This window comes from Photinus pyralis, unplaced genomic scaffold, assembly GCF_008802855.1.
Source record: "Photinus pyralis isolate 1611_PpyrPB1 unplaced genomic scaffold, Ppyr1.3 Ppyr1.4_LG10, whole genome shotgun sequence".
Lineage (NCBI taxonomy): Eukaryota > Metazoa > Arthropoda > Insecta > Coleoptera > Lampyridae > Photinus > Photinus pyralis.
This window is the reverse complement of record NW_022170250.1, coordinates 14748202-14767540: the sequence shown is the minus strand read 5'-3', so window position 1 is coordinate 14767540 and position 19339 is coordinate 14748202. Positions and strand designations below refer to the sequence as shown.

At 36.7% G+C, this 19339-nt stretch overlaps 1 protein-coding gene across 1 annotated transcript; it reads right to left on the bottom strand.

Annotated features, from left to right (window-relative positions):
• Positions 1 to 1492: 1492 nt before the first annotated feature.
• Positions 1493 to 18459, bottom strand: LOC116161724 (adenylate cyclase type 3-like). Its single transcript, XM_031475179.1, has 11 exons — positions 18280 to 18459; positions 17961 to 18099; positions 3188 to 3295; positions 3044 to 3132; positions 2828 to 2989; positions 2692 to 2779; positions 2524 to 2640; positions 2218 to 2477; positions 2089 to 2164; positions 1808 to 2033; positions 1493 to 1755 (listed from the first exon to the last, which is right to left on the bottom strand). The coding sequence occupies exons 1-11, from the start codon at positions 18402 to 18404 to the stop codon at positions 1574 to 1576; spliced, it is 1572 nt and encodes a 523-aa protein (XP_031331039.1). The 5' UTR covers positions 18405 to 18459; the 3' UTR covers positions 1493 to 1573.
• Positions 18460 to 19339: the final 880 nt, after the last annotated feature.

Here is a 19339-nt window from a genome sequence, read left to right as displayed (position 1 = left end):
GCATCAATTGCTTTACCAAAATATGGTACCCAAAGCCACCACGTTCAAAAAACATTTTTTTACAAATTTCACTAAAGAATTGTGTGCAACCTATTAAGTTGCGTATGTTGACCAATAAATGCATTGCCAGCATAACACTGTTTTATCCCCTACACCACCTGTTAGGACCATTACACTGGAAGGGGAACAAAATTGCTTTGGTGAACCATTTATTTTGCGTAAACCTTAATAAAGATGATCGGCCCATTTATTAATTAATTTTAAGTCAAACAGGTCGCATCAATTGCTTTTCCAAAATAGGATACCCAAAAACAATTGTTAATTGCAACTTTTAGAGACACTACACGTTGAGCCTTTAAAATCGTTTCGGGTGCATTAAGGATTAAATTATAGACTATTAGTTTCGTAATATACTGTTTTTGACATCAATTCTATATAAAGTGCATCAACAACCGCATCTTTAGTAAAACTTTCTTTTGAATATAATATCGTATGCTAACGTTTTTAAAATTACGTCTTATTGGTTTGAGATTTTCAAGTTTTTCAGGCAGGTTATGGATAACCACCGAAATTTTACAAATAAAACATTTTTCGGTATGGTGATTACTTATTGAAAAAATGCAAATTTAAAACAAATTATAAATAGTTTAACATATCAATTCAAAATTTCTCAAAAACTAAGAGACTCGCCAAAAACTGTGATTGACTTTTGAACATGGGTAGAACTTGTTACCCTCTCCTTTTTTTTATGCGAGCACTAATTTCATACAATAGGCACTTTGCTTTATTGGAAATGAAAACACTAGTTTAGGGTAATTTACTATGAATTTAAAAAATCCTTAAATGTTAAACTGCAATGTCTCGTTTTGAAAATCAAAACGGCACAGAAGGAAGTAGAAAACCATTCGAATTATTTATTTACGTAATCATCTTAGTACCGTATAAAAAGAATACAGAATATGCAGGTCAGGAAAAGAAAAACTAAATAATTGCATGTCAGATGATAACGACCTTAAAAACGCAAGTTCAGTTATTTTAATACGTAATATAACTGACCTGATTAATATTTTAGACTTGGCAACGTGGTCGGGACTCGCATGTACGCTGAGAGTGCCAATTATATACAGCGGGCCTCGCATGTTCAATGGATATACCACAGGGCCTCGTATGTACATTGCACATTTGTATATCTGAATTTTCTAAAAACATTACCCCTCAAGGGCGGATGTTGTTAAGTATCATTGGGACACTCCAAAAACCAAAATTTATAATTTTACAAGTGGTCTTTATGGCGGGCCTCGGGTGGCCTGTTCGATATATCGGGCCTCGCTTTTATAGATACTTACGTATACGTATACATGCCGTATAATACATTTATGCTTTTACTCTCCAACATCCATTTGGAACGAATTTAAATTAATGGAACTAGGTATACCTAGTCCATAAAATTAACTTAAAAGATAATTCGTTAAAGTATATGTTGACTTCGTTACTTAATGAAATGGATCGAGGCGAACATGAACCTTTGTTGCTTATGAGCTCGTTGTTTCCCAAACCGTGAACACCCATTTTTTTAAATCAATGAATATTGCATATGGAATAAATAGTCAATATCCTGGTGGAGATGCATTTTCCGAGGCGAATGGATAATTATAAAAAAAAGCTTCCTCACCGCGTCAAAATCCGAAATAACTTCATTTAGAAATCTCAAACACTCCAACCCTTGATTGTTCACAGTCTCTTCGGAATAAAAATCTAAAAATTAAAATTTAATCAACAACGTAACGTAATTATAATTTCATTTTACCGGAAAAGTTAGGCATAGAGGAAAACAAGACACCAATTTCTGCATAGCTCTGCGAATATAATTCGTCGTGCTGTCTTTTCCTATTTCCCATAAAATGCGCGGCCACATGTGGCGGCAGCACGTTGTAAACTAGTGCCTCGTTTCTCCTTCGCATATCTGAGGCACGTTCTCGTTGTTCGTTCACCTCTGAGCGCCAGAGAAATAAAAGCCTAGAAACCTCCTCCATCTAAAACGCAACACGGGAACGTGTACGTCAGATGCCAATAAAACGTATTACTCACATGTCTTGCCAGAAATATGAGAGCGAGGGTGGCTGTTACCAATAATCCTGATAGCGTGTATTTGCTTTTGGTAAAGCTGAAAAGTAATCGGAGTTTATATTAAAGGAAATGATGATATTAGAGATATACTTGGACCAATGCTTTCGAGATTCCTCGCAATCGAGAGCGGGCGCTAATAAAATAACGTTAACAACGCAGTGAGCTGCCGTAATTAAGACCATAAAAAGGGTTTTACATAGATAGGAAAGAGAAGCGGGAATTGCGGATGCAATCAGTATTAAAACGGTAAAGAAACTAAAATACGAAGGATAAAGGCATGCTGCGTTTGTGTCTTCCGTTAAAGAGCAGTTTTCTTGCACCTGCCCTAAATTTAAAGGCGAACAGGATATCTACAAAGTGCTCGTTTTATGACCGCCGTTTTTCCAGTTTACTCACCGTATCGGTAATATTGAGGGTCGTAAGTAACACTATACAAGTTATGGACAAAACCCTTTGCATTAAAATTGATTCATTGATCTTCCGGAAACACGACTTTAGGCAAATGGAAATTGGCTGCAATCAGTTGAGTCAATGCAAATAACGAATCACACAAGGGAGTCTCACCTCCGGAAGGAACTCCACCAACGAAATTGCGGAAATAATCATAAGTAGAAAGCTGCCGATTACAAACGAAAGAAAATTCATAAGTCTTCTGCAAAATTAAGGGATAAATTACTCGCCGCTAGCAGTCAGCGCTTACCTTGGAAGTACGATAAATTGCGAAACACCGATCGCTAATCTCACCACTAAGAATGCTTGTAGGGTGATATTGGAAAATGATTCGCTGTGAAGCTGGTACGATTTTTCTAACTCCGGCTTTATAAATCTCAAGGAGTGCATTCTCGTATTTTTCAACAGCTCTCTGAAAAACGTTGGAAATTTATTTCGCGGGTAGGTGTTAGAGTGGATAACTCACCTGTGACTTTCTCTACTAACCAATTCCTTTTTTAATCTATTTTTAAAGTCTTCGGAATCTTGGCGAGTTTTTGACGTGACTAAAGAGTCCTTCAAAATATTTTAAATTACATTTTTTCCGAGGATGAAAAAAATTTAATTTTACCTCTCCCTCGTCCTTACTATCGGAGGCAAAGTCGGCAATTACGCAACTGTCTTCTTCGGGTATTATGCGGCCACCGTTTTGTACTTCGGTCTTCGGCTCAGGCTGGTACTATAAACAAAATTGCGTTAGCGTTATTAAATAAGCAGCAGTTGGATGTGAAATAAAAAAGTCCTTTATACACCTTCAGGTGGTGGGTTTGTTGTTTTAATAAAATTGCTGATTAGGCGAGTTTGTCGCATAAAAAGATATGTCAGGGAAAATACTGCTAGGTATGTTAAATTGGGAGTGATCACAGTTTGCGTTCAGTTTTTCTGTTGACAATTCCAATGCACTGGGATAGATGAGCTTTTTGCAGGCGTTTAGTTTATCGCATAATCTACATGAAGTGTGAACTATTCATCAGGATGCTTTAGAAAACAATGAGTAAATAGTCAATTTTTTACACTTCACACTTGCTCTCATTTTCTAAATAATGTTAATTCATTTTTATGCAGCTATATGAACATCTTAAATTCCATTCAACGTTTTATTCGCGCTAAACGAAAAATTCTTTCTTAATTGCAACTACAAGATCAAGAATTTAAACTAGTTGTAAATCAGCATATGGAATAAGCGCATTTTTGGTAATACAGATCAGTATTTTAGTAGCAACGTTTAAAATTATCTCATGAGTAGTCTAACTCAAAATAAACTAGAGCCTGCACATCTATACACTATAGCAGAAAGCTTTTAGTGAAATTTTGAAGTATGTAGGTATTGCATGAGATCTCATCCGGACAGCCAGCCAGCCAGCCATAACGAATATAATAGAGTTTTTGTATAGTGGGAAAGGAAAATTATAAATATCGCGGAGCGACCGAATTTACACGATTCGGGAAATCTATCTTAGAACATTAATGCGTCGTTGGCAAAGCCGTGACAAACTTTTCAGAAATTGGATAGAGGTCAATTAACAAGTGCGCCCTCTTCTGCGTAGAGTTAGGTGAAACTTCATCTAGCGATGAACTGTAAATAACAACCATTCCTTGGAAAATTGTCTTATTTTACTTGAATTGAAATATTACATAGTTTTTTTTTTACTTCATTGTGAGTAGGAGTGTCGAAACCTTTTTATTGTAAGATGAAAGGCATTTTATCATGCGAGATCGTTTTGAAACTATGCCTATCTAACACTGTCATGAAAATCAAAAACGTACAGTTCAACGAGGGTAGGGGCATCAAGTTTTTCACTATGCAAACACTGTTGGGATGTGACATCATTGTTGGGAGTATGTACGTGCCATGTTTCAAATTATAAGACGGCTTTTAGACGGCGACACTGTATGCGAGGTACTCTATCAACACATTTTGTTGCAGAAGTTCGCGTATTCGTAAAGGAAAAGGGAATTGGCCACGGCTATCCAGGGGAAACGAGTCTTCCAGTGAAACAACCACCGAGGTTTGACAAAACTCATATAATTTTGGGCGCCAGGTCTGTACAAGTCACGCCAAAAATAAAAAAAATCAACTAAAAATGAAATAAGAATACAAGCTTTTCTGAATCCTCGGGCACCGGTGGGTATTTATAAACAATCTCGTCTTGGCAATGAAGAATCCATATACACAAATAATATTTAGTTACATAAAACAGTAGGAAAATAAATTAGCAATTCTGGGCCAGGATAGGTACACTTAACTAAATGAAAATGTTGAGCCAAGATTATCACTTATAAAGTAGGTATAGCTTAATCTTACCTCGATTACAGACAGAACATACAAAGAAAAATATACCAAAACACTACAATGCCCAAATCAGACCTAATTCCAATTAATTCAAACTTACGTATCCCATTAATAAATGGGTTTCCGATTGCGATATAGGTAAAAAAGAAAGATAGATCACATATGGCATAACATAAAAAGACCAGTGTTGAAAAGAGGAATTCTATGAAAATAACTTTACCTAAAGAAGATACAGCCAATTCACATTCGCGTAAAGAAGCTTAGATAATTAATTTAAACAATTTCAGCGTGTGGACTCTGGAATTTTCTCATTTAAATAAAATTTTTCGCAAAGATCGACCTGTCATTTCAACGACAAAAGCAATAAATGATCTCAATTCCAATAGTGCCAACTACTCGTAGCACACTAAGAGGGCATTCAGTCAGTTACACAAACCAAGAGTACATTCAACGGAACGTTACATTTCTGTGAACGAAAGGTCTCATGGGCGCAACCCTGTCAACGATGTATCTGGTCCGCATATACATAGTCAACTCTAACCAACCCTCGCGTGGGGAAGTCAACAAAAAATCTGAAAAAACTATAAAGAATAAAGTCCTTAGCAACCATATTCAGAAAAACGTAACACCAGGAAATGGTGGTGCGGTTTTTTGTTTAGGATTTAAATTTTATGGCGCGAACACGGAATATGACTACACTACATACTATACTGTAATGTAACTACAGGGGAGTCTCGTTTCTCTAGGTTGAAACAATGCCGAAGATGAGAAGGAGCCATCATTTACTCGTTGTCAACGTAATTTTTAAAGCAGATCAGAGGTTTTCATAGGTGAGTTTCCCTTCTGACGTTTTCTTTGAAACCAAGTAGAACAAAGAGCGTTGACTATCTTCCAAGCGCAGTACTTTACCCACTCGTGGTCTTTGCTTTAACAACTCGTCCATTCTTCCAAATCTTTTCCGGAATACGGAAGCTATACCTCTACTCATGCGAAGGTCTTCGGCGACACAATGGGCGATGGAAACGTTAACCGGAAGCTCAAAAATATTTTGACAAATTTCCTGAGTAACGCCAAATCGAACTTTCTTCCGCTGGGCGTAATTTGACATAAAATCGTTAAAGTTTGGCTCGATCCCAAAGCTGCGTTCCTCTTCTCGAATACCTCTAACTTCTTCGTTGTTGTTGAATCCGGCATATCGTGCGAGTCGATTAATGTGGACAACTTTCGGTTTCCGGTGGTTCATTCTGATACGATATATCACGTCATTTATTTTCTTGATCACCTCATACGGACCTTCCCATTGCCTTTGTAGCTTGGGAGAAAGACCTCTTCGTCTCTGTGGATTGTGCAGCCATACCAGATCTCCAGCTTCAAAAGTTTCATTGGCCGAACGGAGGTTGTATTGATTTTTCATGCGATCGCTGGCAATCTGAATATGACTTCTAGCCAAGTCGTGAATATCGTTCATCTTCGCCTTTAGTTGGTCAACATAATTTTCATCTGCGACATATTCTTCATGGGGTTTACGCCCAAACTCGAGGTCACATGGAAGGCGTAGTTCACGACCCAACATAAGGCAGGCAGGAGTCTGACCCGTGGTCTCGTTGACGGCTGATCGATATGCCATGAGGAACAGGTGGAGGTACTGGTCCCAATTTTTCTGATGTTCTGCCACGACTTTTGAAAGATATTTACCCATCGTTCGATTCATTCTTGGTTTTATTGGCTCCTACCAATCGACAAACATCTTGGAACAAAGCCGATTCAAAGTTCCTTCCTTGGTATGAATGGATTTCTATAGGAACACCAAAACGTGTAAAGAACTCCTTTACCAACACTTCTGCAACTGTTGCTGCCTCTTGGTTTGGAATGGCGTAAGCTTCAGTCCACTTTGTGAAATAATCCATAGCCACTAGGATATATTTATTTTCGCCATCTGTCTCGGGAAACGGTCCTGCGATATCGATAGCAACTCGTTCCATCGGACTACCAACGTTATACTGCCTCATGGGTGCCTTCTTCTTGGAAACTGGTCCGTTTTCAGTAGCACATAACTCACATTTTTGACACCATCGCCGGACATCTTCTTTACGGTTGACCCAATAGAATCGCTCACGTACCCTTTGCAACGTTTTCGTAATACCAAAGTGTCCTCCGGAAGCGCCGTCATGCAATTTTCGCAATACTTCTGACACTTTGCTTCTAGGTACTACTAATTGCAGCGTCGATTCGGTGCCATCTTCACTTTCAAGGGTCCTATACAACAGGTTGTCTTTCAGAGTCAGGCTATTCCATTGGCCCCAATAACTCTTTACTTCAGGACTTGTGGCACTAATGTCTTGCCAGCCTGGTCTTTGTCCGTGGCGCATCCAATTCAGAACAGTTTTTATACTTGGGTCGTTTTCTTGGGCCGTTTTGATTTCGCTTGGTTTCCATTCCTCACTCTCTACAGTTGTTCGTCGCAGATGGCCAATCTTGTCTTCTATTTTAGAACAATGTGTGCAGTTGTCCTTGCACGGTCTTCTTGACAAAGCGTCTGCATTTTTGTGAACTTTTCCAGACGACGAAATGTTTACAGTGAAGATCGGGGCTTTGTTTCTGCAGGTCGACGATAGCCCCTTCCTGTCGACCTTTCTTAGTTTTCCGACTGCTGCAATGGTCTTTGGCAGTTGCGGCGAACGTGTCCAATCTCGCCGTGGTTCACGTTTCTTTGCCAGTGACTGTATTGCTTTATTGACCTTTTCTTCCATTACTTTACTGACCTTTTCTACCACTACTTTACTGACCTTTTCTTCAAAACTTTCAGAACCACCTTCCTCTTCGATGGTTCTTACCCAGCTGTCACTGCGAGGTTCCACCATACGTACTCGCGCACTTCCATGACTAGCTTTCTTGGCGGCTTCGAATTCTAACGCATGGGCCAAAGCTTTCTCAATTTTGTCGTGCCTAGCCAGGCTCAAAGCCTGCTGGGCATCTCCATCACGAACGGCATCGATAAATGTTTGTACAGTCAGTTGATCAAGAAAGCTCTCCGGTGCCGTAGGGTATGCCAATCGAATCAGTCTAGCGATGTCCGCTTCAAGTTCCTGCAAACTTTCTCAAGGTTTCTGCATTCGGTTCTTGACTTGGGCATAGTAAACTTGCTGAAGGTGTTTATCGCCATATCGCATTTCGAGTCGCGCTACTATTTGTTGGAAGTTCTGTTGATCCTCGGGGATAGTCCGCAACACATCCAGAGCATCTCCTCTCAGAGCAAGAATCAGGGCTGTAGTTTTGTCTTGAAGAGTCCATTTATTTGCCGCAGCCGCTGCTTCAAACTGTCGAACGTACGTGGTCCAAGGAATCTTACTATCAAAAGTAGGTGGCTTTACTCGGGCTTGCTGAACGTCGCCTTCTACTCTTGTATTTGTTTCTTGGTCGACCTTCTTGTAATGAGTAGACTGTGGCACCTCAAGAAGACGGTCCATCAGTAATTCATCTGGGGCACTACTAGTACGCTCTTCCGTAGTCAGTCGCAAGAATTGCTCGCGCAGCTCTTCATACTTGTGCTCAATCTCAACGAATGTTGCTTTAAATGTTTTGGAAACTTCCGTAATTCTATCTTCAACTTTTTCTTCAATTGATTTAGAGACTTCTTCGATAATCTTTCTAGAATTTTCTTCCATTTTCTCGAACTTCTCTTGAATATTTCTAGAATTTTCTTCATTAATCTTTCTAGAATTTTCTTCCATTTTCTCGAACTTCTCTTCAAAATTTCTAGAATTTTCTTCCAACTTCTCTTGGTTGCTTTTCATTTCTTGTTGCAACACCTGTTGGCCATTTTGGATTTGCTGGAGCAAATTGAGCATCGTTTCTTCCATTTTAGCGGCAGCAGATCTTGTTACAGGCATACACAAGCAGAAGCACTTAATTTAATCTTACTTTTAATTAATTTAATTAATCCCACACCTGACACCAATGTAACGTGATTTATAAATTCGGGTTCGATTTATATCAATATTTATTAAACAAAACCAAAACACTATAAAAACCGTACAATTTATATCGATTATTTATATCACACACACTTCGCAATTTATATTTCCGCGCTCGATCTCATTCAGTAGTAAACTGGCCCGATGTTCGGTCCGCGACCATTTATACACGCAAGCAATGTAAGTCCCGAACATCCGCGTACATTCTCGAATATTCCTACACAAACCCCACTATCGCGCGCGTAGAAAATTCCAGAGCGCCAAAGGCGACGTCATGTCTGGAGCATTTCCGTTACAATAGTATTTGTTTAATTAATTTACTATTTCGTGTCTAAAAACTCATCAATAATGAATACCATGTGTGGGATAAGCAACGCATTGTGTTTATCAATACGGGCGACGAAGAAGTATTTTGAGTATCACCGGAAAAATACAATATTGAACTCATGGAATGGAGGTGGTTACGAAAAATGGGAATAAACGAGGATGCTGTACTACTGTCTCTTTCGGGTCGATTGAAAAAGTATATGTCACTGTTGCGCTAAATCTGACGGGCTATTTCGCCGCATAATAAGTTTAAGTTTTTGAAGTTATACGCATGCGGTTCCGCAGTTGAGAGGACAAAGTCGTTGTCGAGTTTTGATAAAGTGTTGTTTAATTAATTACCCGATCAGCCATTATAATTATTGGTTAAACTCATCCAACAAGTTATTGGATATGGATTACTCAAGTTATGTCTTAAATAAATGTGAGTTTTAAGAGCTGCCAACTTTCTGTAAAGTGTTCGGTTCGTATTTCATTGTGTTCCCATTGTCCGAACCAGATAATTTAGATATTAAAATGGCTAATGTGTGAGTAATTATTTTTCCTGAGATATCTTGAATTTTTTTTAATTTGTCCGTTCTGTAAACGGGTTGTGTGTTATGAAAAGGGCATTGTCAGCCTTAAATTTTTCTTACGAGTTTTTTATGTTTCATTTTTTATCCTGATGTGTCTTAGAATAAATTCTTGTGATATCATGGTATTAATCAATTGTGGTTTGAGATCCAGGTAAAGTGCATTTGGATAGAATTTTAGTTGGTCATTTTGTTCTAAATATTGATTCACGAATCTCTTCATTTTTACCACCCGCCCGTTATTAAGGGATATATTGCATTGGGGTAAAAAATGACCCCCCCCATTTTTGTTTGAAAGAAATACACGTTTTGAAGCACCAGATATCCGATTCAAACAAAATCTTGATGATGTCTGTCTGTGGGTACGTCTGTACTATTATGTCTGGCTAAACGGCTGAACGGATTGGAACCAAATTTGGTACACATATTCATAGACGTAAAAGAAAGGGTCGAAAAGCTTTTGGGCAGAACACAAGCGCGCAGGTGTGCGGGTGGTACTTGTGTGTCAACCGTACGCATATTTTATGCTGTCGTACAGATAATTGATTGTTCTGTTCAAATATCTTAAAAAACATAGGCATTGCATTTAATAATAATAATAATATTAATAGTTTATTGTCCAAACAGAATAGTTCCATAAACTAGGACAATATTAGGTAAGATATACATGTAGTGCGAATAATAACCGAAAAAAAAGAAAAGCTTTAAGCATGACATAAGTGAAAATAAAAGAAAAATTGACAATTATTATTTAAAAAGCAAAAGTTGCATCGATTTCTAGTTAAACTGGAAGTGATAGAGGAAGTTTCAATGTTACATAATTAATGTGAAGAGATATTGAGGTGACTCTATTATCTCGAAGGCATCTGTATACATATCAGTAACAAATGGCATCAGTGATTCACGGTTATTTGTAAACCATGTCTAGAGATAATCAAATTTCTGAAACCTAGGCCACCCTCTTTCTCTCACAGTATATTACTACATCATACTAGACTTTGAAGTTCGTATTTTACTCGATTAGTTACATATAACGTAAAGCAATTAATATTTAATTTAGTTTAAAGTTTTCGTGTACATACTTAGAGGTCACGCACAGATTATAGGTTATAATTTTCAGTTTATTAGATTAACAAACAGGACTCGAACATCCCTCGTTTTTCAGGTAGGTTGATACATGTGGGAGATCGCGAAAAAAATTTGATTACCTACGTTTAGCAAACTCGTTTCACTCGCTCTGTTCTAGTCATAATTTAATCACGGTGTAAATTGCAATTTGGTTCTAATTAAAATGGTATTAGATTAAGCTCCCAATTGGGGATAGGAAATGGTGTTATATTAATATAGTGAACGTGAACCTTCTTACTTAAGATGAGTTCCTTTTCGCGTAGAATGTAAATTGAGGGAAAATAGAAGTACAGCTATAAGGAACACAGGGCTTTTATTTCACACCAAGATAATTTTGGTATGAAGAAAAAATGCAATAACATGTCGATTTCGATAGGGAGAAAGTTTGAGGGTAGGTATAATAATATTGTTCATCCAGCAACTCCCACTCAAAAACTATAGTATGCACCCCCTGCAATAAAGAGACGGATCAAGCCTGTACCGAATTGCAAACAACAGTTAAAGTAAAAATTTCGCCAAGGTACACGTTTAACTACTACGATTTTTTCCTTCCCTCAATCATGGGATATGTGTACATATCCTGGGGAATGTGTACATTCATCGTTTATCAAAATTAACCGTAACATATTGACCCGTATGAATAAAAGTAAGCAAATGCTTATACTTGCAAAATTCAAAGTAAATACTCGTAACTGCCCCTTCATACTGGTCTGTTTAGCATGATTTAGCAGCGCTGCACTGCGTCCTGTCCTTCTGCTTAGAAGCGCTGCTAAGTCGCCCAGTGCGAAGGAGCACTTACGAGTATTTACTTTGAATTTTGCAAGTATAAGCATTTGCTTACTTTTATTCACACGGGCCATTATGTTATACATATTACCTACACTTAAATAAGGCAATTCGAAAAATACTTCCTAACTATTGAACTAGCACGTAAATTCTCAGTCGAAAATCCAGTTATCCGCAAATTTAAATTTCTTGTCATTTTTTATGATCGCAAGTTTGAAGATATGAGAGTATTGCTTTTGAACATCCATCTAGAACTGTTGCACTTCTGTAGGTGCATCGAAACTAGCAACAGAAATTCGGTGTTTATAAAATAAGGCAGAGTGCTAGACGGTGGCTCTAATTTATTTGGACTGTTACTATTTTCTCTAAAGTTCTTCTAAAACTGTAGAATTTTTATGCGTCCAAGTAGAACTATTAACAAATTTTCCATGGACACTATTTAGTGATCAGGTACAATACAGAGTGTCCAACAACGAGTCGAGATAATCATTAGCTAAAAAACTAATGCCAATAAATTTCTGAAAATTTTGGAATAGGGGTTATTCGTGTTATTCCACGCCACTGCGTCACACAAGCCGGCAAAACGAGAAACTCATTATTCTCAGAATTTACGTTAGATTCTCAATCATAAATAGTTTGTAGATGTAACAGGCGGTCGTTTTAGGTTTAGAAAAATTTGGTTTTGGATTTACAAATTATAGTATAGTACATTTTATACGTGTACCGCTCCATAATAAAAGAGTACGGAACTAATATGCGAGAAAATGAAGCGCGTCAAAATAAGAAGTGGATGGAAGACCAGATAGGAGTCGAAACGCCACACTGTCGACAATTCCAAAAACCGTCCTTTTGGACATAAAAGACACACTTTCTGCCATACCTTTGAATGTGTAAAAAGCATAGTCCAAGCTTGTTTTGGGTTGGCTATATTTCGGGTTTTTATCTCGGCGAATACATAAGTAAAAATTGGGTGGGAGAGAAGGATTCTTCCCCGGCTATGAGTTGAGCGCCGCATTTTTAGATGGTCTAAAATTTCATTTTCAATTAAAGGTTAGAGACAAAGCCGTATATCCGAAGTATATGAATCATCAGCTGTTTTAATCGTACGTGATATTTTATTGGTAAAGTTGAAGATAGTTACCGAATTTTAAGGGCCCGCCATTTCGACAAAGTATTGTCGTGGGTGCTTTTTAAATTCATTGTGAGTTGCCATTACGAGTAAAACTAATAATAGTGGCGTATTTATGCAAAAAGGGAACTTCGTCGTGTAGCGGAATCGATCGACCGGCTGATTTATTTTCAACCACAGATATAATGTGAATACGTCACCTATTATCTTAATACGTACGCGAACATTATAAATAGCTTCGTTGCATTATTGAATCACACCGTGATTGCGTTTAAGTCAATTGTTACTACGAAGGCGTTGTGGTTAAAGTACAGAACGTTTCACTTTGGACTGGCTAGTTACGATAAAAAATAAGTTTATTAATCAAAAACGTAAGTTAATTGAATTTTTTGCATTGTATAAAAATAAAAGTTTCAATTTAACATACCCGAAAAAAGCTACCTATGTCATGTGAACTTTCCTATTTCATTCTAGCTTTAGATATACATGTACGCGGGCATAAGTTTAATAATTTGTATTCTACTTTAGTTTCTGTTTAATTAAGACTTTCTATAATCCTTTAAATTCTCATTTCGTTGCCCCCATTCATTTAAGCGAGCTTTTCGCAGCTTATTTCCGAGTTTACAGACAAACTATAAAAATAACGTCAGCTGACAGTGACGCCATTACATTAGGCACTGTTAATGGCAAGGGATAGGTTAAAAAATAATTTCAATCCCCAGCTCATCGGTGAAGTCAAAGGCACTTCAGCTTTCTTTTCGCGTCACTCTACCAAATGCTCGTCTTCTAAAGTCAATCAATCAATCAATATCAGTCGTACTAACTGATGCACCAATCCATAAGTTTCATGTGTGTTTATATCCTAAATGCAAAAACTTTCTTTGAAAATGCAATTTATTGCTTGTAACTAGTAACATAGTGCCCTTTTCTAATTTTTGTTCTCCTTCCGTTTCTAAGGAAATAAAATCGTTTTAAATCTAACTAAAAGTTACGCCCCTCGTTCCTAGAGTAACCTCTGTTATAGTTTAACGCCTGTATCGTATTGATTTCGAGTAGATCTTAAGTTTTGTGCTTCTGTCGTCCTGTCGAACGTGTGCTGTAGTCCTGCACTCCCCTTACTCCACTTGCAATAAAAAAAGAACACCGGAACACCCGAGAGTACCAAAGCATGCCAGATGACCTGAGGATATACTAGAGAATACCAGAGATTGCGAATTTGATTAGGATCTTCATTAATATCTTTCTCCATTATTAAAAATCTTGCAAAAACTCCTACCTCAAGGATGCGCATGCACAAAGCCTATACTGTTGTGTAAACAACGTCATGTAGACGTGCTTTCGGTCTAAACTCCAAAAATAATGACTGGACACACTGTATGTGACAATAATTAACTTATTAAGTGTAAATCGGGGGATATTATTTACGAATAAGTTGGTTTATTTTACTTGAATATGTGTCTCAGTGTCTATTTTTCTTTTTAGTATTGTTTGTGATTGAGTGTCATTTTCTTGATTAAATTTTATCGCTATCGTAATCACTCAATTTAGTTAACATGATGTAGGCACATCTGGTCGTTTGTGATAAGAAGTTTTGTCCTGATTTCGAGTAGGTGGATGCCAAAACCGGAAGAAGCGATGAAACTAATAAGGTCAATAGTGTAGAAGATATGAGCCAAGAAAAACAGAAGGATTTGTAGTTTACTGATAATGGGGATGAACCAATGGTACGTATAGAAGAGAAACCGAAGTAGAAGATGAGACGTTGAAGATAAAGATATTGAAGTTAAAGAAGAAGCAGTCGAGCCTATACAAGACGACGTTGAAGTACAAGTTGAAGAAGTTGTCAAAGCTCAAGTTAAGCAGCTAGAGATTGCAATACAGAAAGAAGAAGTAAAAAGAGAAATCGAGATTAAAGAAGTTATCTGTTTATAGGCAAGAAGAAGTCGAAATTTATAAAGGAGGAGAGATTCGAATTGAAGTACACGAAATATAAGATAAAGGGGTTTTAGTAGAGAAAAAGGTTGAGTTATTTAGTTGTTTTATTGCAATAATTTTAAGGGGTCCGGGGGTTGAAGTTAAGATTGCATTTTTTGAATTATAGAAAATTTGTAATTCTAGATGATTCTCGGGATTTGACAAGTAATTTTGTAAATTGCAGAATGTATCGTTGCAGTTTGATCTTACAAGATTACTACTTTGAAATCAAGTACCTAAAGGGTCAAAATAATTTAATAGCGAATGATTTATCGAGGAAAGAAATATGGGGAAAGGAGTTGGTAAAAGATTATGAAATTTTAGGTAGCCGAATGAAGAAGAATTTTGATTGCAAAAGAGATTTAGGAGTACAAGCAATGATAAACATTTGTGTAGTTTAAGAAAGGATTATAATTTTGGCAATCAGAATGAAATTATATCTGTTAGGACTAGTGAGCCTCTACAAATTGCAACAATTAATTATTTAAGTGATTTAGTTAAAGATAGATAGATAGTAAACTACTTAACGTTTAGGATTTTTCCAGAAAGACCCCGAGTAAAGCTAGATAAAGAGGTAGAAAGATTAAAACAGGAATAGAAAGAGGTTAGGAAAAAGATTACGGATTATAGGGTTTTATCTTGGCAGTAGACTAGGGAGTTGATTTTAGATCATCGTGTCCGGACGTTGAAAGTAGATCTTGGCCTATTTAAGGGAGATCAGTTGGTAAATTGTTCAAAAATTTATAATTCCAATGTTTTTAGTTTTTCTTTAAAGGGAGGTGGATGTAATTTTGATTTTGTGTTCAATTTAAGAGGGGAAATGTGTAAACAACGTGATGTAGACGTTCTTTTGGTTTAAATATCAAATTAATGACGGGACACCCTGTATGTGACAATATTTTAATTTATTAAATGTAAATCGGAGGGATTATTTACGAATAACCACAAAGTTGGTTCAGTTCACTTGGATTTGTTGTGTCTCAGGGTCTATTTCTCCTTTTATAATTATTTGATTGCATGCTATTTTCATGTTTTATCGCTATTTTAATGCATTCAATTTGGTTAAGATGCTTTAATGTAGGCCCATCTGGTCGTTCGCGATAAGAAGTTTTGTTACCGGACGAGATTTAATTAGCGCTTATCGATGTTAGAAGAGGTAAGGTGTTTCGAATAATTGTGCGATATTTTCGGCGCAAATAGGCACGCGCGATTCATTTTGTCGAAGCTGGCGTTTATCAAGTCAAATTTTGATTGGCGGTGTTATTAAAGGTTTTTTGAGGAGAGAATTTATTGTATTATGGAAGTGGTGTTATTTTAAGTATTGGAATCCACTAAAAAACGAGTTTAGCTGTTTCGCGACTGTTGGAAAGCGTGTACGTTTCTTTACGCCCTTTATTTCATTCGGGTTTACCGCCCGATTCGATTAATTGAATATCTCGTTGAATATGTAATGCCATTGTTATAATAATTTTTGTAGAAGCAAGATAAGTAAAGTTGTTGAAAAGTTTAAGGCGGTTTGTGTGTTTTATGGAAAAAGGTTGTCAAGTTTGAAAGAGCAAGTGAGACCTTTCTGTTAACGTTCTCTTGTTATTAAAAGTTAATAGTTTGTACGGTCTGAACAGCCTTTGGCATCGGATTTGTGTGTTAAAGAAAAATAAAGTTAAGAATCTGTACGACTAGATTATTAGAATGATTAAAGGAGACAGTAATTTTAAAATTTTCTTATTTTATTTGTCGAGCGCCTGCGTGTGGAGTAATTTGTTTTAGGAATTTTGTTTAAATTTTTCATTTCATGTGTTTCAAAATAAATGTTTGTCATTGTCAATCAATTGATAGTGCATTTGTTCGAATCCCTTGTGCGATTCGGATAGAGTTTTCATATCAGATTTTTCTCCTCGTGTCCAAGAATTGTGTCAGGTGTTACTGAAAATTTGGGTAATTGTGGAATTTTCGCAAATTGATCAAATCTCCGAAATCATTAATTTAGGCCAACATTGGGATTTTTCTTTGTATCAGATGGCGGAAGTATACGAGGGAAAATTATGAAGTTTAAGTTTCAATTTTGATTGTTTTGGGCTAGCTGGACAGGCGTTTTGTGGGTGATGTAGTTGACCGATCGCCATTGCACACAGCAACACCTACAACATATTTTATTTGTGTATGAAATGGGCTTTCCTATTTCATACGAAGGGTTGAACCTCCTTGCTTTGAGAAAAATAGATCTTGTAAATTTGATTTTCTGAATTGCTTGTTCGAGATAAACTTTTTCATATATTCATTCAAAAAAATAAAAAAAAAGTTGCAATGCCAAAGTACATTGCCATATTAACAAACTTTCTAATCTTGATATGCTCTCTAAATGCTCTTTGCCGGATACATATTGGTGCGTTGTCATTGCAATGACATTTTTTGAATGTATTTTAATATATGTATTAGTTTGTTGTGTTGAGCGAGCATAAATCTTTTAATCATGGGTTTTCTATACTTCCAAACATTTTCTATGTTAGCAAAATAGGTACATAGATCATGAAACTTTTTCTTGTTTTTCTTTAACTACCTCCTTTGTTACACGACAGTTTAATTCATGTTACGGAAATTGCACATTTTACAGCGAATATCTTAGACAATATTTTTCCTCTTAGATAAAAATTACGACACCCTCAGTTAATTCGTCTGAAGGACTAATAGATTTGAATGTCACATTTGCGTAACTGGGATGTGAACCCCCAAAAAAGCATTTCCTCCAAATATATCGCTATCTGGCACCCGTTTCCTTCAGCAACTGCACCCAAAATTGGCCTTCTTTCATTAGTCCTTTTGTTATCAACTACAAGTCACAGAAGAAAAGAACTAACGGCTTTATCTAGATTTTCCATTTCATTTAAATGCGTGCTTCCTCGCACATTTTGTGAAAATGTTTGTAAAATTTATATTTCAAGGTGGCGGATTGACAACATAAGAGTCTTAAGTTCACTGCTAGCATACATATAAGATATACACCGGATTGGCTGTATATTTCAATTTAAAATTTATATTCTTGTCCCCTAAACATCCATATTCAGGTCTAAAGCGTATATTTAAAGAAAATATAACCTTTCAAGATATATGTGCGTGTGTACCACTATACCCACTATATATTATAAAAAGAAATGAAATATACTTACTGGCTTTAATACTCGAACGATAAAATACGTTTTTAATCCGGCTATCCTTAAACTTTCTTCCCTTTTTTCCCCATACGCTGGTTCGACTTCAAATTCTCCATTCAGGAACGAATAAGTTGTCGCCGATATATGTACTCTCCTGAACGAATACGAATAAGCAATTTTGATAAGCTTGCACATAGATTTTTACGTGCATTAACATACCAGCCACGTTCTATACTACTTGACCCTTTAAAGCAAATTTACCGTCTCGTGTCGATGTTTTTAATCGTGTCTTTTAATTACAGCATGCATTTAAATGAAAACTCATTTATTTTACCCGGCCATTCCACTGCTTTCCATTTTGTTTGCTAATTCGACATCTTTCGAATACACGTCAAATTGCCATTGTCTCTGACCTAAAACTCCCGCCAGCACTGCACCTGTGTGAATTCCCACTCGCATGTCTACTGGTGAATTTGTTTTTTGTTGAACGTATCTGAAACAATGAAAACTGTATCAATGCGTGTCGATTAATATACAAATTGTAATTCTGGATTCAATTTGTTGTAGGTACCTACCCCTAATCCACTCGCATAATTTTTGTATTCGAAGCACGTTCCCTAATTCTAAGGAGGTAGGCGCAAAAACCTAAGGATCATCTTTTTAGCATATTACAATCTACCCCACTTTGTTTCTGCACGGCTAGTAGATTTTTAAAACTAAAATGATCCCAATTTTTATCTGGGGGTGTTGCAATGTTGCCTAAGCTGCATTGCTATAAACACTTACACATAACGGTAGAAACGAGTTAATTCATAACTAGATAATTGCCCCATCCTCACTGCAATTAGAAAAGGGGCGTCGATAATTATTTAGGATATTATCGTCGCGAAAGGAGGCAATTAACTCATTTTGACAAAAACGCTTTTAAATTGCCTTCCGTTTACATATTTCATCCGCCTTATAAATTATGCAGTGAACTATTTCCGAAGCGTTCATAGTAGTCGGTCTGACCGTATAAAACAGACTAGCACACCGGATGACAGAAAATCGATGCTGAACGAACGAACTGCTGAAAATCATTTGCAGACAATTTAATTTTCCGACGATTACGAAATAGCCCGCATTCGGGTCTAGTAGAAAAGTCGGTGAATAGGAACAAAAGAAGTTTATTTTCTTGAAAGAGAATTGGAAGTTTCCTCGCTTTTAATCATAATTATTGGGTTACTTACTAAACGATTAAAATTTCATGTAAGAGACAAATTCATCCATCATCTTCAGCTAATTATGTTATTAATATTACGAGTATGTTAATACTATTAACGACTAAAAGATCTCAAGATATTCGCATGCTTTCCCCAATCCTCCTTAAATTACTTTTACGCCCATTTCTCAAT